This window comes from Anomaloglossus baeobatrachus, chromosome 4 (genome assembly GCF_048569485.1).
Source record: "Anomaloglossus baeobatrachus isolate aAnoBae1 chromosome 4, aAnoBae1.hap1, whole genome shotgun sequence".
NCBI lineage: Eukaryota > Metazoa > Chordata > Amphibia > Anura > Aromobatidae > Anomaloglossus > Anomaloglossus baeobatrachus.
This window is the reverse complement of record NC_134356.1, coordinates 203375106-203395840: the sequence shown is the minus strand read 5'-3', so window position 1 is coordinate 203395840 and position 20735 is coordinate 203375106. Positions and strand designations below refer to the sequence as shown.

At 44.0% G+C, this 20735-nt stretch overlaps 1 protein-coding gene across 1 annotated transcript in view; it reads left to right on the top strand.

Annotated features, from left to right (window-relative positions):
* The first annotated feature begins 12627 nt into the window (after positions 1-12627).
* The window catches only part of SH3TC2 (SH3 domain and tetratricopeptide repeats 2), a 189392-nt gene continuing 181284 nt past the window's right edge, over positions 12628-20735 (top strand). Inside the window, exon 1 of the mRNA XM_075344627.1 lies at positions 12628-12822. Coding sequence (XP_075200742.1) covers positions 12681-12822 — 142 coding nt within the window. The 5' untranslated portion in view covers positions 12628-12680. The remainder of the gene's footprint in view (positions 12823-20735) is intronic.

The window sequence follows — 20735 nt, the reverse complement described above, 5'->3', positions numbered from 1 at the left end:
GTGGCAATCGAGGTAATAAGGGGTTAATCATGGCAGGCGTCTCCACGAGATACCTTCCATGATTAACCTGTAAGTTAAAGAAAATAAACACACACAACGAAAAATCCTTTATTTAGAATAATACACAAAAACAAACATCCTCTTTTACCACTTTATTAAGCCACAAATACCCATCCAGGTCCGGTGTAATCCACAGAGGTCCCACGACGCTCTCAGCTCTGCTACATGAAGGTGACAGGAGCGGCCACATACCATGACCGCTCTCTGTCAGCTCCACGCAGCAACTGAGGTGAGCCGCGCGATCAGCGATAACGTCACTCAGGTTACTCGCGGCCACCGCTGGATCCTCCAACTGTGACAGCAAGTCGCCCAAGTGACTGAAGTGAGCTGAACGATCTGCAAAAAAGTCACAGGTGAGTTGTGGTCTCAGGTGGAGGACTCCAGCTACCGCGGGTAGCCTGAGTGACGCCGCTAACTTCAGTCACTCAGGGGATTATCTTCACGGGTAAACCGCTAATCAGGACGCCACACACAGTCAGAGCCATGGTATAACAATGAAGTCAGGTGAAGTTCATCCGAGTTCATTCTCATCGCGCGTCTCTGTCTGCGTCTGCTGTCAGCGGGTATGTAGCAACGACATTTTGCAACACACACGGATCATTTCAAACAGACACCACACGGACATTACACGTACGTATCTCACGCATACACAGACATTCCACACGCACACACGGCGAGCATACGCCATCACACGGATGGTACACGTACCAGAGAAACACCCATAAAAAATGGAACACAGACCCGAAAAACGGAACGTGAGACACGTACGTTTTCTTTGCGGAAGTGTAGCAGAGGCCTTAGAGACAGCAGGAATATCGCAAAAATTAGCTGCTAGGAAAGATGCGTAATCAGCTTGCGAACCTGCATCAAAGGCAGGGAGCGAGCCGGTATATGACTTTCTCTGTACATCATATGTCAATAAGAGGTCAAAGTAACTCTTTGGGTAAGTCTGCACAATTTTTTTATTCTGCTAACATAACAGATTGCTGCTGGATCCATTACAGATGGATGATTACTGGACATTCGAGCTTAGCCTAACAACTGTCACACAGTGTTTGGCTCAAAACTTGCTGAGTGTCAGTGTGGAGCCCACCTGCAGCAGTCGCCTCAAGGACATCACTCCACCTTCAGGGACGCCACAGGGTCTTCTTTTGGTATTTCTGGCAACAGGTATGTCAGTTTTGTATATACAGTCATATGAAAAAGTTTGGGCACCCCTATTAATGTTAACCTTTTTTCTTTATAACAAATTGGGTTTTTGCAACAGCTATTTCAGTTTCATATATCTAATAACTGATGGACTCAGTAATATTTCTGGATTTAAATGAGGTTTATTGTACTAACAGAAAATGTGCAATCCGCATTTAAACAAAATTTGAAAGTATGGGCACCCTTATCAATTTCTTGATTTGAACCATCCTAACTACTTTTTACTGACTTACTAAAGCACTAAATTGGTTTTGTAACCTCATTGAGCTTTGAACTTCATAGGCAGGTGTATCCAATCATGAGAAATTATTTAAGGTGGCCACTTGCAAGTTGTTCTCCTATTTGAATCTCCTATGAAGAGTGGCATCATGGGCTCCTCAAAACAACTCTCAAATGATCTGAAAAAGATTATTCAACATAATTGTTCAGGGAAGGATACAAAAAGTTGTCTCAGAGATTTAAACTGTCAGTTTCCACTGTGAGGAACATAGTAAGGAAATGGAAGAACACAGTTACAGTTCTTGTTAAGCCCAGAAGTGGCAGGCCAAGAAAAATATCAGAAAGGCAGAGAAGAAGAATGGTGAGAACAGTCAAGGACAATCCACAGACCACCTCCAAAGACCTGCAGCATCATCTTGCTGCAGATGGTGTCAATGTGCATTGGTCAAAAATACAGCGCACGCTGCACAAGGAGAAGCTGTATGGAAGAGTGATGCGAAAGAAGCCGTTTCTGCAAGCACGACACAAACAGAGTCGCCTGAGGTATGCAAAAGCACATTTGGACAAGCCAGTTACATTTTGGAAGAAGGTCCTGTGGACTGATGAAACAAAGATTGAGTTGTTTGGTCATACAAAAAGGCGTTATGCATGGAGGCAAAAAACCACGGCATTCCAAGAAAAGCACTTGCTACCCACAGTAAAATTTGGTAGAGGTTCCATCATGCTTTGGGGCTGTGTGGCCAATGCCGGCACCGGGAATCTTGTTAAAGTTGAGGGTCGCATGGATTCAACTCCATATCAGCAGATTCTTGACAATAATGTGCAAGAATCAGTGACGAAGTTGAAGTTACACAGGGGATGGATCTTTCAGCAAGACAATGATCCAAAACACGCTCCAAATCTACTCAGGCATTCATGCAGAGGAACAATTACAATGTTCTAGAATGGCCATCCCAGTCCCAAGACCTGAATATCATTGAAAATCTGTGGGATGATTTGAAGCGTGCTGTCCATGCTCGGCGACCATCAAACTTAACTGAACTGGAATTGTTTTGTAAACAGGAATGGTCAAATATACCTTCATCCAGGAACTCATTAAAAGCTACAGGAAGCGACTAGAGGCTATTTTTGCAAAAGGAGGATCTACAAAATATTAATGTTACTTTTATGTTGAGGTGCTCATACTTTTGCACCGGTCAAATTTAGTTTAAATGCGGATTGCACATTTTCTGTTAGTACAATAAACCTCATTTCAATCCAGAAATATTACTCAGTCCATCAATTATTAGATATATGAAACTGAAATAGGTGTTGCAAAAACCCAATTTGTTATAAAGAAAAAAGGTTAACATTAATAGGGGTGCCCAAACTTTTTCATATGACTGTATAGAACTCGTGACGCCACTCACGGTTTGCGGTCAGGAATATGGGTGACCGCCACTGCAGATTTAACAAGCATCTGGAGCTGATGGAGTCTGCAGTTGGATGGTGTGGCCTCCCGTGAGTGAGGCTGGCCCCAGGGGCTCGGGTGCGTAGAACAACAGGTCCCAGAATAACTCAGTCTCAGTCCGAAATGTCTTTCCACTGTTCTTTACTCACTTTCAGATGTTTGGTGAGGAACCCGGGCGAAGCTGAGATGAAACCAGGTGAAACCAGGTATCCTTTACGCCGGTCTAAGGGTATCCACTAACTCGCCTTCCTAGCACTTCTTGTTTCAGATAACCCCTGACTTGAAGTACCGTGGGATTCATCCAGGGAAGTCGCTACTGCCTTTTCTCCCCTTTTTGGCCCGTTTGCCGGCAGCGTAGACCAAGTGAGATGGCTCCAGGCTCGATCCCTCTTATGGGCCGCCTCATTGCTGCTGAGTCTCGGACTCTAGATGGTTGGTGAAGGACTTGTGGTTCCCCTCACCTGCAGGTTTAGCAGGTAGTTAAACTTGAGCCTGCTCTGGGAACCTGTATTCCGTGCATGCCTAGACACCAGGAGTCAGTCTCTGTACTCGACCAAATAAGAAATAACGTTTGGAACTCCATTCTATGTCTGAACTGGGTGCAAAAACCTAAAAAAACATCACTATGGGGAGATAAGGTATGCACACCAGTGACTATGTAAGGGGAATACATGGAATAGCAGAAACTGCTGTGTGAATACTGAGATGAAAAATTCAATAGCTATATGTAAGGATGAAATGTGAAAAATGGAACCTGCATTACTGCCATGAATATATGAATAAAGAGAAATTTAGCTACTGAATTGATCAATGCAATAGAGCCTCAACACTACGCCAAAGTATTTCTCTACGTTGGGGTCCCTAGCTTGTGTGTGTCCTCTCATGCAGTTAAAAAACTTACCGTGAATGGGAAGCTGAGACCCAGGCTATATATACGATGTGGATTGGCAATAGGTGTGTATGGGGAGGGTTCCCAAACGAAAAACAACTCACAAATAAGAAATAACGTTTGGAACTCCATTCTATGTCTGAACTGGGTGCAAAAACCTAAAAAAACATCACTATGGGGAGATAAGGTATGCACATAGTGATGTTTTTTTAGGTTTTTGCACCCAGTTCAGACATAGAATGGAGTTCCAAACGTTATTTCTTATTTGTGAGTTGTTTTTCGTTTGGGAACCCTCCCCATACACACCTATTGCCAATCCACATCGTATATATAGCCTGGGTCTCAGCTTCCCATTCACGGTAAGTTTTTTAACTGCATGAGAGGACACACACAAGCTAGGGACCCCAACGTAGAGAAATACTTTGGCGTAGTGTTGGGGCTCTATTGCATTGATCAATTCAGTAGCTAAATTTCTCTTTATTCATATATTCATGGCAGTAATGCAGGTTCCATTTTTCACATTTCATCCTTACATATAGCTATTGAATTTTTCATGTCAGTATTCACACAGCAGTTTCTGCTATTCCATGTATTCCCCTTACATAGTCACTGGTGTGCATATCTTATCTCCCCATAGTGATGTTTTTTTAGGTTTTTGCACCCAGTTCAGACATAGAATGGAGTTCCAAACGTTATTTCTTATTTGTGAGTTGTTTTTCGTTTGGGAACCCTCCCCATACACACCTATTGCCAATCCACATCGTATATATAGCCTGGGTCTCAGCTTCCCATTCACGGTAAGTTTTTTAACTGCATGAGAGGACACACACAAGCTAGGGACCCCAACGTAGAGAAATACTTTGGCGTAGTGTTGGGGCTCTATTGCATTGATCAATTCAGTAGCTAAATTTCTCTTTATTCATATATTCATGGCAGTAATGCAGGTTCCATTTTTCACATTTCATCCTTACATATAGCTATTGAATTTTTCATGTCAGTATTCACACAGCAGTTTCTGCTATTCCATGTATTCCCCTTACATAGTCACTGGTGTGCATATCTTATCTCCCCATAGTGATGTTTTTTTAGGTTTTTGCACCCAGTTCAGACATAGAATGGAGTTCCAAACGTTATTTCTTATTTGTGAGTTGTTTTTCGTTTGGGAACCCTCCCCATACACACCTATTGCCAATCCACATCGTATATATAGCCTGGGTCTCAGCTTCCCATTCACGGTAAGTTTTTTAACTGCATGAGAGGACACACACAAGCTAGGGACCCCAACGTAGAGAAATACTTTGGCGTAGTGTTGGGGCTCTATTGCATTGATCAATTCAGTAGCTAAATTTCTCTTTATTCATATATTCATGGCAGTAATGCAGGTTCCATTTTTCACATTTCATCCTTACATATAGCTATTGAATTTTTCATGTCAGTATTCACACAGCAGTTTCTGCTATTCCATGTATTCCCCTTACATAGTCACTGGTGTGCATATCTTATCTCCCCATAGTGATGTTTTTTTAGGTTTTTGCACCCAGTTCAGACATAGAATGGAGTTCCAAACGTTATTTCTTATTTGTGAGTTGTTTTTCGTTTGGGAACCCTCCCCATACACACCTATTGCCAATCCACATCGTATATATAGCCTGGGTCTCAGCTTCCCATTCACGGTAAGTTTTTTAACTGCATGAGAGGACACACACAAGCTAGGGACCCCAACGTAGAGAAATACTTTGGCGTAGTGTTGGGGCTCTATTGCATTGATCAATTCAGTAGCTAAATTTCTCTTTATTCATATATTCATGGCAGTAATGCAGGTTCCATTTTTCACATTTCATCCTTACATATAGCTATTGAATTTTTCATGTCAGTATTCACACAGCAGTTTCTGCTATTCCATGTATTCCCCTTACATAGTCACTGGTGTGCATATCTTATCTCCCCATAGTGATGTTTTTTTAGGTTTTTGCACCCAGTTCAGACATAGAATGGAGTTCCAAACGTTATTTCTTATTTGTGAGTTGTTTTTCGTTTGGGAACCCTCCCCATACACACCTATTGCCAATCCACATCGTATATATAGCCTGGGTCTCAGCTTCCCATTCACGGTAAGTTTTTTAACTGCATGAGAGGACACACACAAGCTAGGGACCCCAACGTAGAGAAATACTTTGGCGTAGTGTTGGGGCTCTATTGCATTGATCAATTCAGTAGCTAAATTTCTCTTTATTCATATATTCATGGCAGTAATGCAGGTTCCATTTTTCACATTTCATCCTTACATATAGCTATTGAATTTTTCATGTCAGTATTCACACAGCAGTTTCTGCTATTCCATGTATTCCCCTTACATAGTCACTGGTGTGCATATCTTATCTCCCCATAGTGATGTTTTTTTAGGTTTTTGCACCCAGTTCAGACATAGAATGGAGTTCCAAACGTTATTTCTTATTTGTGAGTTGTTTTTCGTTTGGGAACCCTCCCCATACACACCTATTGCCAATCCACATCGTATATATAGCCTGGGTCTCAGCTTCCCATTCACGGTAAGTTTTTTAACTGCATGAGAGGACACACACAAGCTAGGGACCCCAACGTAGAGAAATACTTTGGCGTAGTGTTGGGGCTCTATTGCATTGATCAATTCAGTAGCTAAATTTCTCTTTATTCATATATTCATGGCAGTAATGCAGGTTCCATTTTTCACATTTCATCCTTACATATAGCTATTGAATTTTTCATGTCAGTATTCACACAGCAGTTTCTGCTATTCCATGTATTCCCCTTACATCTGTACTCGACCGACTGACTCCCTCAGCGTCTTTCTAACTGACTGACTGGTAACCATTCTCCCCCGCTAACGGCTAATTCACGTGCAGGGTCTGACTAGCGTGAGCGCGCGTCTGCGTCTCCTAGCAACCGTGCTCACTGCTACCAGACTGGCTCGCTCCACTCCTTTCCTTTCTGCCTCTGCATCTTTAGCTCCCAGCCCCTCCACTACACCCCTTGATGAGATGTGGAGGCAAGCCCCCTCTTTGGTCTACCCAAGGGTCCCCTCTCAAGGTGTGGGAGACCTGGTTGCTATGTGTCTGTGCGTACACACCCTATTCCAGCCTTTAGGATTACCTGAAAGTACTGCCCCAGCATGGGTGCAGTACTCAGTGGTGCTTCACCAGGTCAGGGGCGCCACATCAACACTACTTCTGACGCTGTTCATACAGAAGAGTCAGACACTCCCCACGATGCTGCTTTTGAGGTGTACAGACAGTCTTGGGCATCGACAAGCTGTGCCCTTGTCGGTAATCGGGCTTGCAGTAGTTAATTTCTGTCACATAGTGCAGGAGACCTAACACAGTCATATCTACCCTTTTTAAGATGCTGTAGCCTGTTCTCCCAAGCCGATGATACCTTTATGCAATCCTGAACCTTTTGCTTTGTTATTCAGGAGCTGGTGTACTTCTGTTTGCTGTTTTCTGTGTTGTGGTAATACTCTTGTTGTCTGATTATGTCCACCCTTCCTTTACTTTCCTCCTGATCACATATTATGTGTATTGCTCTGAGTGATTACTGTGAGTTTGAGCTTTGGTTTCCCTCGTCTGTTTATTTGTGTGGGATTGACCACTCCTGTCCCGGCCCTCTCCTGAGTGAAGGAAGAGGGACCACTAAACTAGAGTTGTTCAGGAGCTAGGGCATGGAAGGCAGCCCAAACATCATCACCTTCAGACGTACCCTTGAGATGAGGGTCAGCTAGGGTTCCCCTAGTCTGAGGGCCAGTTTAGGCTCCTCTGCTCCTAGTGATCTTGTCACGCCCTATGACAACAGCCTGCTGTAGGAAGTACTTTCACTGCTTCATTCTGTGTTGTAATACTGTGTGTACAACAACAAACTTTGTGAATGACTTTCATACATATTAAAGATAAGGCATTTAGCCTAGAAACGTTAAGAAACATTGCTCCATATAATGCTGGTGGTTACCTTTATGTATTTCAAATGGGTCTACAGAGAAGCTGTGATCTCTCTTCCAATACATGTAAATTATACTTCTACTAAGAAGACTGTTCTCCATTAGCAATGAATGGGACAGCAATGCGTATAATGAAGCTTCTTAAACTGAAAGATGCTGGTGGTCAGTTTATCCCCAGCTAATGGAAAAGATGCTAATTCAGCAGACGTGAAAGGTAACACACAGTTACATAATCACTTTGTATATTAGCAACCAACAGGACTCGGACAGCTCGCTGACAAACATTCTTCCCAGATTACAATTATGTTGAATATTTCCTTTTTATGTCTCTGTTCTCTGTCCTATATATCATGTTACAAGACCAATAGACAGAATATGAGTAATGTATAACGTCAACCTACATCTAATTCTTGCATTTGTTTATCTTCTGACAAGTCTTCACAATCAGGTAATGGCAGTGATACTATTTTTGTATGTATATAGTATATCACAAAAGTGATATATCAAATTTTTTTTAAATATTTTATTATATCTTTTCATGGCACAACACTAAATATAAGGCAGTTTGATACAATGTAAAGTAGTCAGTGTGCAGCTTGTATAACAGACTAAATTTGGTCTGTCCTCTAACTAACAAACAGCCATTAATGTCAAAACCACTGGCAACAAACGTAAGTACAGCCCTGAGTGAAAATGTTCAAATTGTGTCCAAAGTGTCAATATTTTGTATGGCCACGATTGTTTTCAAGCACTACCTTAACTTTTTTGGGCATTGAGTTCACTAGAGCTTCACAGGAGCCACTGGAATCTTCTTCCACTACTCCATGACGACATCACGGAGCTGATGGATGTTAGAGAACTTGTGCTTCTCTACCTACTGTTTGAGGATGCTCCACAGATGCTCAATAGGGTTTAGGTCTGCTTGGCCTTTCCACCACCTTTACCCTCAGTTTCATTAGCAAAGCAGTGGTCATCTTGGAGGTGTGTTTGGGGTTGTTATCATGCTGGAATACTGTCCTGCAGTTTCCGAAGGGAGGGGATCATGCTCTGCTTCAGTATATCACAGTACATGTTGACATTCATGGATCTCTCAATGAACTGTAGCTTCCCACAGCCAACCGCTCTCATGCAGCCCTAAACCATGATACTCCCACCGCCATACTTGATGGCAGGTAAGACATACTTGTCTTTCTATTCCTCACCTGGTTGCTGCCACACACTGTTGACACTATCTGAACCAAATAATTTTATCTAATCAGACCACAGGACACGGTTACAGTAATCCATGTCCTTAGTCTGCTTGTCTTCAGCAAGCTATATTCAGGCTTTCTTGTGCATCATCTTTAGAAGATCCTAACGCAGACCAATTTGATGCAGTATGTGACATATGGTCTGAGCACTGATAGGCTGATCAGCCCACCCCTTTAAACTCTGCAACAATGCTGGTAGTAATCATGCATTTTATTTTGAAAAGACAACCTCTGGATGTGACGCTGAGCACGTGCACTAAACTTTTTTTGATTGACCATGGCGAGGCCTGTTCTGAGTGGAACCTGTCTTGTAAAACTGTAGTATGGTCTTGGCCTCCCTGCTGCAGTAGGCCATCTTTGGTCTCATGCTTTTCATGTTTTAAGATCAGGAGACCAAGACCAAGACAACACCTAACAATTAATCAACAGTACATTTTCATTGCAAGGATTCAAGCAGGATGTACTCAGATGGAAGTGGCCACTGAGCTTAGTGTCACAGAGTGTCATCAGCAGATTGCAACAGAAATACACAGAGACTGGAAGAGTCACAAAAAAGCATAGTAGTGGGCGTCCTTTGGCCACATCCCACACTAATGACGGTTTCATTGTAAACAATGCTCTTTGTAGCCAGATGATGAATGCCCCACAACTCCAGGCACATTTAAAGGGGTTATCCGGCTTATTTTGCCTTTTTCTTGTCATTACACTATTGGGCTACATTGGGGCAGGTAAGTAGATAGTAACTACCTACCTGCCTTGCTGTTAGCCACTCTCCCCCGGCTAAGAGCGGTCATATGACCGCTCCTGCCATGATTTTGTTGCTTCCTGTGATGTCACGACGACAGGGCAGGAGCTTATGCTCACCTTGTCGACGGGCATCACAGCTGACATCGTGTAGCTGCCCTGCTGGGCAGGAACAGTGAATAGCGTCCCTGCTCCCCTTCCCTGCACCCTCCCACACATCCCATAGTGCAGGGATCTTGCTGCCTGTATGCTGTATGCAGCCCCCATGCTGCTGGCGGCGCGCAGGCCCATGGCCCCCTTGCTGAACGCTACCTGTGCTGGGACCTTGCAGTCAGCTCTGTATATCAGATGACTGATTCACTGGTGCTGTGCAGATGGGAGCACTGTAAACAGCTATGATCAGCCGCCGGCCAATCAGAGGCCAGCAGCGGATCATTGCAGTAGCTGTATACAGAGCTCAGCTTTGCAGAGCGCCCGGGAATCTGTCATCTGATATACAGCGCTGGCAGCTGTGGCCCCTGATGCTGTTTGTGGTATGCAGGCCCCTTGCTGATCGCGGCCTCTGCAGGGGGCTGTGCAGTCAGAGCTTTATAACAGATGACAGATTCCCGGGCGCTCTGCAGAGCCGACCTCTGTATACAGTGATGTCGCTGCGTGTTAAGCGCCCTTTACCCCCTTTAATCTGCTGCCAATATTTCTGTTGGTCTCATCCTTTTCTTAACTGGCTTGTGACCCTGACTACATCCCATTCCATGTCAGATCTTAGCTTATCTGACAGATTTTGACTGACTTCCTGGTCTCATTCACAATTTATTAAAATATGGATCAAACACATACAAATGTGTTTAAGCTTCTTAATATTTTGTTCTATATTATGTTCAGAGATGCCCATTTACATTGGTCCCATTTGTGGCTTTGTTTTTTGTTTTTTTTGTAACGTTGCAAAATGAAAAAAAAATACACATATGGGAACTATGCATTAAATGTTACTCTATCACTTCTCCGAGCCTTAAAATGGCCTTTTTCCCACGTCAGCGATTCTGGTACGTATGTGCTAGTATTCATACATACCAGAATCACGGACATACGCAGTCCCATTATAATCAATGGGTCTGCGCACACATCAGTGATTTTTCACTTACAGTGGCTCCATGCGATGTACACGGTGACTGCTGCATGGAGACATGTCCGTTTTTTTCTGGCATCACTGATGTCCCATGGACCACACTATGGTGTGATCTATGAAACATGCACCAGAAAAAAACATGCATTGAAAATATAAAGCATTTTCAACTCACCTTCTCCAGCGACACTGTGTTCAGCAGCTGCTCTCTGCTTCTTCCTGGCCGGCTCATTATGCCATGTATATTCATGTATGCATGTATGTATGCAGCCAGAGCCAACCTGGAAGTAGCGGCAGAGGCGACACAGCGGGCGGATGCAGCAAAGTCGGAGAGTTCAGCACCATGGAGAGCAGGAGTCAAGGCAGGTGAGTTGATCGCCATGTGCAATCACGGATGATGGATCACGTCTCACGAATTGCACATGGATAACCCAGGTGTGCCGTGAATCACGGAACATGGAGGGACATAGGCGTTTTTAACACGTCAGTGAAAAAGTCTGTGTTTTTCACTGACGTATAAAACAGGCCTAAATCCAATACTGTGAAATGTCATTTTTATAAAAAAAAACATCTAAAAAGCAGAAATGTGAAAAAAATGTAAAAGTATATCCAACATTTTATTTACTAAAAAAAATGTATATGGCTCCATTATACACAAATGTCAACGTTTGTATGTTCCAAATAGGGTAAAGTACATTGTAAGCCCCAGGTGGCGAGGGGTCAAGGTAAATGGGGGGGTTTCTACGCTGACATGAAATATACAGTATAAATAAAGAATACTGCTAAAATATCAGGCATTATATGAAATAAGCATAGTACTGAATAGGTGATTTTTGGTACTTTCCAGAAATCTTTGCCAATTTTCTCCTTATAATTACAATTTATAAAGTTTGTTGGGTGAAGCCATAAAAGTTCTCAATATTTTACGTAATTTTTCACGATTATAGAACTAAAAAGCTATAAGTATTGTCTTCCAAAAATAACTTATCCTTCCCATTTCCTTTTTTCCATTATGATATTGGTTACTTGACGTGTGGAATTTCTTTAGGTTTAGTACTAGCAAAATATTTTGACAGGCTTTTCCTACCTTTCTGTTATTTCCTACAAATAGGCACCTTATTGCTTATACATTATTGTGTGGAGCAATAAACTGGTCAGACTGGCCGGTTGCGTTTTTCCTCCATTAAGTACCTTTTACTGTCTTGTAGACCAGTAGAAATAATGTCTGCATAGGGGTAAACAGAGATTTGTTTAAGACGGATCTCATTTTGCTACTTGTTCCAAGACTAAACATATTTTCTGTGTTTTTCTTGTATACATAACACACCTGTCTCAATGTCTATACTCTACCCGGATGACCTAAGTCAGTCTGAAGGACCTTGTGAATACTATCCAGAATAGATAACGTCTTCCAGACAGCAGAACAAGTCTTAAGCCTGTTTGCTTTGTTGTTACTATTATGCTCATTCGCTTCGTCAAATTTTTTGCCTTAAAAGAGCGGTAGATGTTCATTTTCTAGATCTCTGTCTTCTAAAGATCTTGTCCATTAGGACTATTTTCTAGTAATTGTAAGCTGTGTCCCATGTTGACAAGCACTGCTGAGTTGTACCTGGCGGGCAGTGGTGTTATTGATTTGATTTAATAATTAATGCACTCTGGATACGGGAATAACTCTTAGCCTTGAAACGCTTTCAGTCTACTACGTGAAGTCATGACGCAACTTTGGATGATTTCTAGTTAATGGGATTTAAGAAACATACCAAGACGATATGGAAGATGAAAGACGTATGAACATGTTGTACCAGTTGGCAAGGAATTCCAATAGCACAGCATCTTGTTATAATAATTGCCATCCAAAAGGACGAACATATTCCTTTTGGAAAGCTCTACAAAGACATGCCTCAGAGTTCGGTAAGTCCATCCTTTGCATTGACCTACATAGGAAGCCATTGGATACTAGAGTTTATCTGATCTTTAGATTTTTATCTATTTTACTTTTTGATTCAATATTATATTTTGGTTTTAAATATCAAAGTTTATATTTCTGATAGCATTATTGTTATTGATTCTAAAAATGATTCTAGAAGCCAAATGTTTTGCTAATCTTCTAGAATCAATATGTATTCCTTTGTTATATGAGACCTGACCTTAAATAATAGAATAGAATATTATTGAATCTAATTGTAAGAACTGGATTACTTCGTGTTAGTATACAAATAGGTAAAATCACACTTTCTTACATATGCATCTTTCCATTTCCGAGCACGGGAGCTACTATAGGTTTGGGTTTTTTTCAATACTATCTCAATCAGGATGATTTGCTGTCATTCTAGTGATGTGTGATTAAATCCTAGAGGTTACAGGATGGTTAACCACACAAGTAAGGAACAATGTTATCTGTGCATACATAATTGTATAGGGAAAAAAATGTCAGACTTCCCCTACCTATCACCATCACCACATTGCATTAAATATAAAGCACATACATGGTAGTCTCTGAGCTATTACATACTACATAATGGTGTTATCAGTATATTGAAATCATAGTATATAATTTGGGTATCTTTTGAATGCTTTTATAAACATATGAAAAAAAAATAATAATTAAGTGGATTTTTTTTTTTAAATATTTGTTAGGTAACTTTATCTTAAGTATGCAAATGTCAGTATGTTATAGAGAACGTCAAGACAGTATAAGTAATGTTATTATACAGTTACATGTCAGGTTAAAACTCCACTGCATTGTTTTCACTGTATTATCTTCACTGGAAGACTTAAATTCTAGTAGAAGGAGCAAAAATCCTTTACTTTCTCTATGATTCCATGTCTAGGAACCCAAACCATCTTTCTCTACAAGACTTTGGGTATAGTACAACTGGTGATGACAAGTCACCTGTTTTGTGTCATTTTCCCTGTTTTCCCTGTTACAGGGTAGTTATCATTGTCAGTCTCCAAAAAAATCTGAACATAAAAAAGCAACGTGTGCACATAGCCTTACACATTTTTTCATATTGCACCAATTAATTTAAGTGTATTTTATGTAATATACAAACACTGAGTAGCAAATGTTTGTCAAATGTAAGGGAAATGATACATGATTTTCTAAATATCTGAAACATATACTGTATTTTTTGGATTATGAGACGCACTTTTCCACCCAAAAATTAAGGAGGGAAATGAGGAGTGCATCTTAAAATCCGAATATAGGTTACTGAAGGTAGAGAACTGGCACGGGGGGCTGTCTGTGGTGGCGGATGGCTGCGTCTCTGTGCGGGCGGCCGGGTGCCTATCTGAGCAGATGGCTGGCTGCTTGTCTGTGCGGACTGGCGGCCGGCTGGCTGCCTCACTGTGCGGGCATCTGGCTGGCTGCCTCACTGTGCGGTTGGCCGGCTGGTTGCCTCATTGTGTGGTCGGCCGGCTGGCTGCCTCACTGTGCGGTCGGCTAGCTGCCTCACTGTGCGGTTGGCCGGCTGGTTGCCTCATTGTGTGGTCGGCCGGCTGGCTGCCTCACTGTGCGGTCGGCTAGCTGCCTCACTGTGCGGACGGCCGGCTGGCTGTGCGGACTGCAGTGGCTGTGCTGGCAGCGGAAGCTGCTGTGGCTGTGCAGCGGGTGTCCCAGATGCTCTGTCTTCAAATGATGTTGCCCGGAATCAGTGCGTGCGCTCTGTAAGACCACCCTTTGCTGCAATTACTGCTGCAAGTCTTTTGGGGTATGTCTCTACCAGCCCAGCTTTGCACATCTAGAGGCTAAAATGCTTTGCAAGCTATCTGTTGCTCAGCGAGATCGGATGGAGGCATCTGTGAACAGCAATTTTCAAGTCTTGCTACAAATTGTCAATGGGATTCAGATGTGGACTTGACCATTCAAATACATTAATATGCTTTGATCTAAAACATTCCATTGTAGCTTTGGCAATTTGCTTCTGTACTTCCAGTCATGTGCAGGGCTTGTCTCTGAAGCCAGGACACATACACCTGGCTTGAGAGGCACACTGATGCTCCTGAAATGAGCCCGTGCATGCGCAAGATTTCTAGTGGCTGCGATGATGCCGACTTCTTGGAAATCAAGTTATTATGCCCACACGGGCATGATAACATGGAAAGAGGGACGAATAGTCAGGGGAATAACATCTATTCGACTAGTCAAGGCCCTAACAATAAAAACGGAAGTAATAAATGCTTTTTTGCACATTGATTTTAGAGAATGATGTTATACAGAGCTGATGAGGAAGGGAATTTTGATGTGCTAATATGAATGCTGCTGGTTTTGGTAGCATAAGGGACCTGACAGATTCCCTTTAAAGAGGTGCCAAAGGGAGTATCTAAAGTTTGGAGGTCAAAGTCTGCCATCAAACAGTGTATTCTGTCATTGGTGAATCAGCTGTAATGTACAGGAACGTTACTGGATAGATGTGATGGAGGTCGTCCGAAAATGCCTGAGGAAACAATTCAACATGTGAAGCAGCAACTTCTGGCATCTCCATGTAAATTGTTGCATAGGCTTTCCCAGGAGACAGGCATGTGGTATTCTACATGAACTGTCAAGAAAGGTCATGTTCGCCCATACAGAGTCACTGTCATTTAGGAATCGCAAGGTCCTGATCAATAGAAAATAATTTGTTATTGTTAGTGGTTCCAGATCTTCATGGCTAAATTAGAAAACATATTGGACTATATAGTACACTGACGAAGCCTGGTTTCACCTATATGGCTTCATCCATTCAGAAAATACTGGTATTTCGGCAGCTGAAAACCGCATGCACTTCATGAGATGCCGCTTCATCCAGAAAACGTTAGTGTCTGGTTTGCCATTTGTAGGCGGCGCATAATTGGCCCCATATTTTTTTGAAGCAAATGTGACAACCAAGGTGCAAATCTTCCAAAGCTTCATCAATCAGCTGGACGATAAGCAATTATGGGCTACTTCGAACAAGATTGTGCAATGTGTCACACGTTGGTTGTCAGCATGACAGAGATTGAAGCCTTCTGTGATGACGGAATAATCTCCAAATATTATGGCCAAGAAAAATCACCTAATTTAATATCGCTGGATTTTTTTCCTTTGAGGTCATTTTAAAGGTTGAGTGTACAGTAACAAGTGTGACAGTGGACACACTATATGTGATGGGTGATACTCACTTGGCTGCGTCTTTAGAGGTAGCAGACAGGAATTCTTCCATTACATTTATTTAAGACTGCATAACCCACACTGCTGGTAACATCACAAAGCGTCTTCCAGCTTAAAGGCACACAAAAAGGTTTTCAAGTCCGCTTAACTCACATGTACGTTCACACAGGTTTGGATCAATTTTTACACAGTAGTATCTTCAGCCTCCATTCACCCTGACCGAGGTCAGTAGACACATCCCCTTTCAGTGAGGTTACCTTTTGGCAGCCTCCACAAAATGACTCCAGTCAGTCTCAGCGAGCCCCTCTCAATCAGAAATGTCTTCAGGAAGTGTAGCAACTTCCTCAGGCCTGAAACACGCTTCCGTTAAAAACATGCACGTGCCGCAAGAAACGTATTTACCCTGCGTGTTGCGTTAGGTAAGTACGTGTCTCCGGTACGTGCGGGCCACGTGTGTTCTCCATGTGCTATCCGCGATAGCACACGTAGAACCGGTAATTTGCATACTCACATGGTCCGCGCTGCTGTCCGTGGTGCTGATCTTCGGTCTCCAGCCCTGTCGTCTCCCCACTGCTGCTGCTGCTGCCGGCCGCAGTGAAGTGAATATTAAATGAGCATAATGAGCGGCGGTCGGCAGCAAGTGGCAGCAGCGGCAGAGTCAGGAGGGCTGGAGAAGGTGAGTAAATGTTTTGGGGGTTTTTTCACTGACACGTGTGTTTTCTCCGGCGCGTGTCACACGGGACCGCATCCACACTACATCCATGTGGTACCCGTGCGGGCCATGTGACAGCCGTGCTGCCGGAGAAAATGTGGACATGTCAGCGTGTAGAAAAACGCACACACGTACAAATGCACACGGACACATGTTCCGTGTGGTTTTACGTGTGTGTGCCTGCTACAATAGGGTAGCATTGCTGAACGTGTCTCTGTGCCGCTGGTATGTGCAAAAAATGGCAAACGTACCGGCGGCACGGATGTGTGTCGGAGGCCTCACACAGACTCCTGTCAGTCCACAAACTCTCCAAGAGGCTCCTTCACACACAGACTGAAATGGCTCAAACAACAGTCTCTATTTTATAAAAACATGAGACACACCCATGGGTGGGGGTATGTAGATAGTCAGACCCACCAATCTCTCCATCTATCTCTAAACCTGGCCCTTTGAATGTCTTAACTAAAACTTGTGGCACTACAGGTACCAGCATTGAGATTCCAGATTTACATCCCAGAAGAAAACCACCTCTGGAATACATATATGCCATTTACAATATAGCCAGTCACCTTCTCACACAAGCCACAAACATTACAGGCACTCAGAGAACATACAGTGAGAAATTCAAGCTATGATCCTAGACGTCCTGCAGAAGACATGACGCATCTATAAGGGATAAGCAGGTTACCATACAAAGCACCCAACCATATCTACCTAAAATAAAGACTCGAACCACGACTTTATTGCAGGAATGGCCACAGTTTTATTTACCGTATATATGTATACCAAAACTCGTGGCTCAACATGCCACTCAATTGTTACTTAAACCTTATACATATATACCCGTATAACCATACACACCGATAGATCCGTCCGAGAGGCCAACCATCCTTCATAACCCCCCGGCCGTAACCTCCAAACCGGCCCAGAGGACCACCTCGGCCGTAACCACCCGGCCCAAAGGTGAGGGGTAACAACGTTCCATCGTTAATTACCCCTTCCCAGAACCTGCGGGACCTCCGCCCACAAGTTCCCATCCAATCCGAAGCCACTCCCCTTGAGCGACTTCGTACCAACCAACCAACTGTCGGTACTCCCAACCTCTCAGACGGACCTATCCCCCCGCTGTGACAAAACAACTTGGCAAATCAATCTTATATTCTCCAGTCTTTCCTTTTTTTTTTTTTTTTTTTTGTTTACAATTTTTTTTTTTTTTTTTTTTTTTTACACAATGTTTTCCTCTTTTTCCTTTTTTCTTTTTTTTTTTTTTTTTTTTTTTTTATATACATAACATCAGGGCGGGCGGGTGGGACACAACTTTCCAGCGACGAAAGGGGAGGTAATCAGTCCACCCCCCTCTCTTATACCTCCCACAACCCCCCACCCCTTCCCTGCTCCCCTCCAATCCCCCTACATCTTCCTTCCACCAATCCAATAGCCCTAACTATCCCCTATCCCAGTTCAACCAATTAACCCCTTCCTAACCTTGCACCCTCACGATGGTCATGGGGTCCATTCACCCCTATGGGGCTCACTGCCCTTCTTTCAACAATATGGAACTGAGTGTGCAGACGTGCTGGGATGCAAACGGTGGACATTTTCAACACCTTTTTTAATACATCAGTTTCTCATGAACCAAAGTATGTACAGTCCAGATTTCAGTATGATAGAGCGTTTCGTCTCTTTTAGAAGTTTAGCAATTTTTACAGGGAGAGTAGCGAATGAATCAGCCTGTAGAATCAGCAAAAGGGGAAAATTCTGCAAATACTGCATGTCTTGAAAATTGATCTGTCATCAGATTGTATACATTATTGTAAAGATCTCTAATACCTGGTGTACTTACTGTAAATATCCTTGTCTGGAAGGATGTATAATGCTGATATCTGGATGAGCGTTTTATAAATTCAGCTAAAATGGGACTCATAAAATGCTCAATTTAATATCAAGTGAGAAACTTTCAAAAAGGACTATGCAGCCATTTTTACAAGTACAGCAGCCACATCAGATTTAAGAGATGTCTTTAATAACAAATGCAGTGTGTACGCTAAAATTCTGTGATGGATCTAATTGAATAGTTTGTTCAATCTATTTCTCTCTATTCTTCTTGTTGTATATTGGTAGAAGTTGCTGTTTCCTACACACCCCTGGTGATGTAGCATTTGCACACTGGTTACCCTTCTTTTGATTGTGTATTTGATATGGGATGAAAATGAGGGGTGCGTCTTAAAATATGAATATAGCTTACCGGGGGGCTGTCTGTGGGGCAACCGGGTGCATTTGGGCGGCCGGGTGCCTGTGGCTGTGTGCGGGCAGCTGGGTGCCTGTGGCTGCATGCAGGCAGCCAGCTGCCTCTCTGTGCTGGTGTGCGGGCGGGCGGCCTGCTGGCTGTCACTCTGTGCGTGTGTGCTTCGGGCGGGTGGCTGTGCGGCAGGTGTCCCAGTGTGTCCGCGGCCCCAGTTTCAAATGATGGCGCCGGGAGTCAGCGCATGCGCAGATGGAGCTCTGGGAAGTGCCCTTGGATGAGAGCTCCATCTGTGCATGCGCCACTCCAGGCGCCATCATTTGAACTGGGACCACGGACACACTGGGACACTCACTGCATCGGCCTGCTCCACCACTCACACGCCACCACTGCTGCAGCCACTGACCGCCGCTGCCACCACGGACCCGCCGCGGCTGACACTACTGACCCACCGCAGATGACGCTACTGCCGTGGCTGCCAGCACAACCTCTGCCTCCTGTAACCCCGATTCACCACCACTGCTGTGTGGCGCCCCTGAGGCTTCCATAGCCACAGAGGTACTGCACCTCAGCCAGAGGTGTGGTATCCCATCTCGGGTAAGGAGGGGGTCATCTACCGGTCCACAGACAAAACCTGCACACACCAATTGGTAGGTCACACACCGGGTCAGGGTTTAAGGCAGGCACTCCATTAATGCTGAGAGTAGCGACCAGTATACCTGGTTATGGGTCCTTAAGTCCCATTCACTGGCCAGAAGGGGGTGGAGCCTACCCGGAAAGGGTGTGGGAGGAGTCAGAGAGTAGAGAGGGGAACCAGTTGGTTCAAGTTCAAGAGCAGTCTGTCAGAAGGAGTCGAGGAGTGAGGAGGTGGGCTGTCAGGTGAGGACAGCGGTCAGAGAAGGAAAGGACAGAAGGAGATTCCTGGTGGAGATCCTTGGGTCTTGCTAGGCCCAGGTGACACCGATTGAAGGGATCCCAGGGTGCCTCGGAAGTACGAACGTCCCATGGCCCTGTGCCACTAGACGGTCCCTAGGCTGAAAGAAGAAAGACATTACTTTTAGCGAAACCGACGGCCCGGGAGATTGCTGTAGGCACTCAAGGCCACAACCTGCCACAGATCATCTGCAAATGGAAGCAATAGAAGACTTAGGTCAGCTACCCTTGGACAGGCTCTGTGGCGGAGGCGCAGGACAGCCAAGTGCAGTTTTTGTGCTAGTGAGACAGCCAGGCAGGACACATTGAGGGGTGCACCGGTACTGACCCTTGAACTATCCGGGATCGACAGAGGTCCCTGACAGCGGATCCTGGAATACCGTGGGTAACCGGTCAGCTGCAGCACTGAAACTGAACAGTGAGTAAACATCTTAACTGCAAGCCCTGTGTCGTCTGCTTTGTCCTGCATCTCATCAACAAAACACCATAGACTTTACCAAGCACCAAAGGTTGCCCCGGGGTACCCGCTCTACCTCTGGAGAGCAAGAAACACCTCAGCACAATTCCACAGGTGGCGTCACGAATTTAAATAAACTACAACTCTCATTATCACCTCCCCAATATCGCCACATTACTTGACTCCACCAGGGTCACGGAGTCGGGCCCCGCCACCGCTGACTACCCCGGACTAGTCCGGCCCGACACCGAGTCCACTAAGGCCCTGGGCTGGGCGAGTTAGCTGGCCCCCTCCGGTAAGACAACACCGGATTATAAGACAGACTTCATTTTTATTTTTTTTTAGCTTTTTT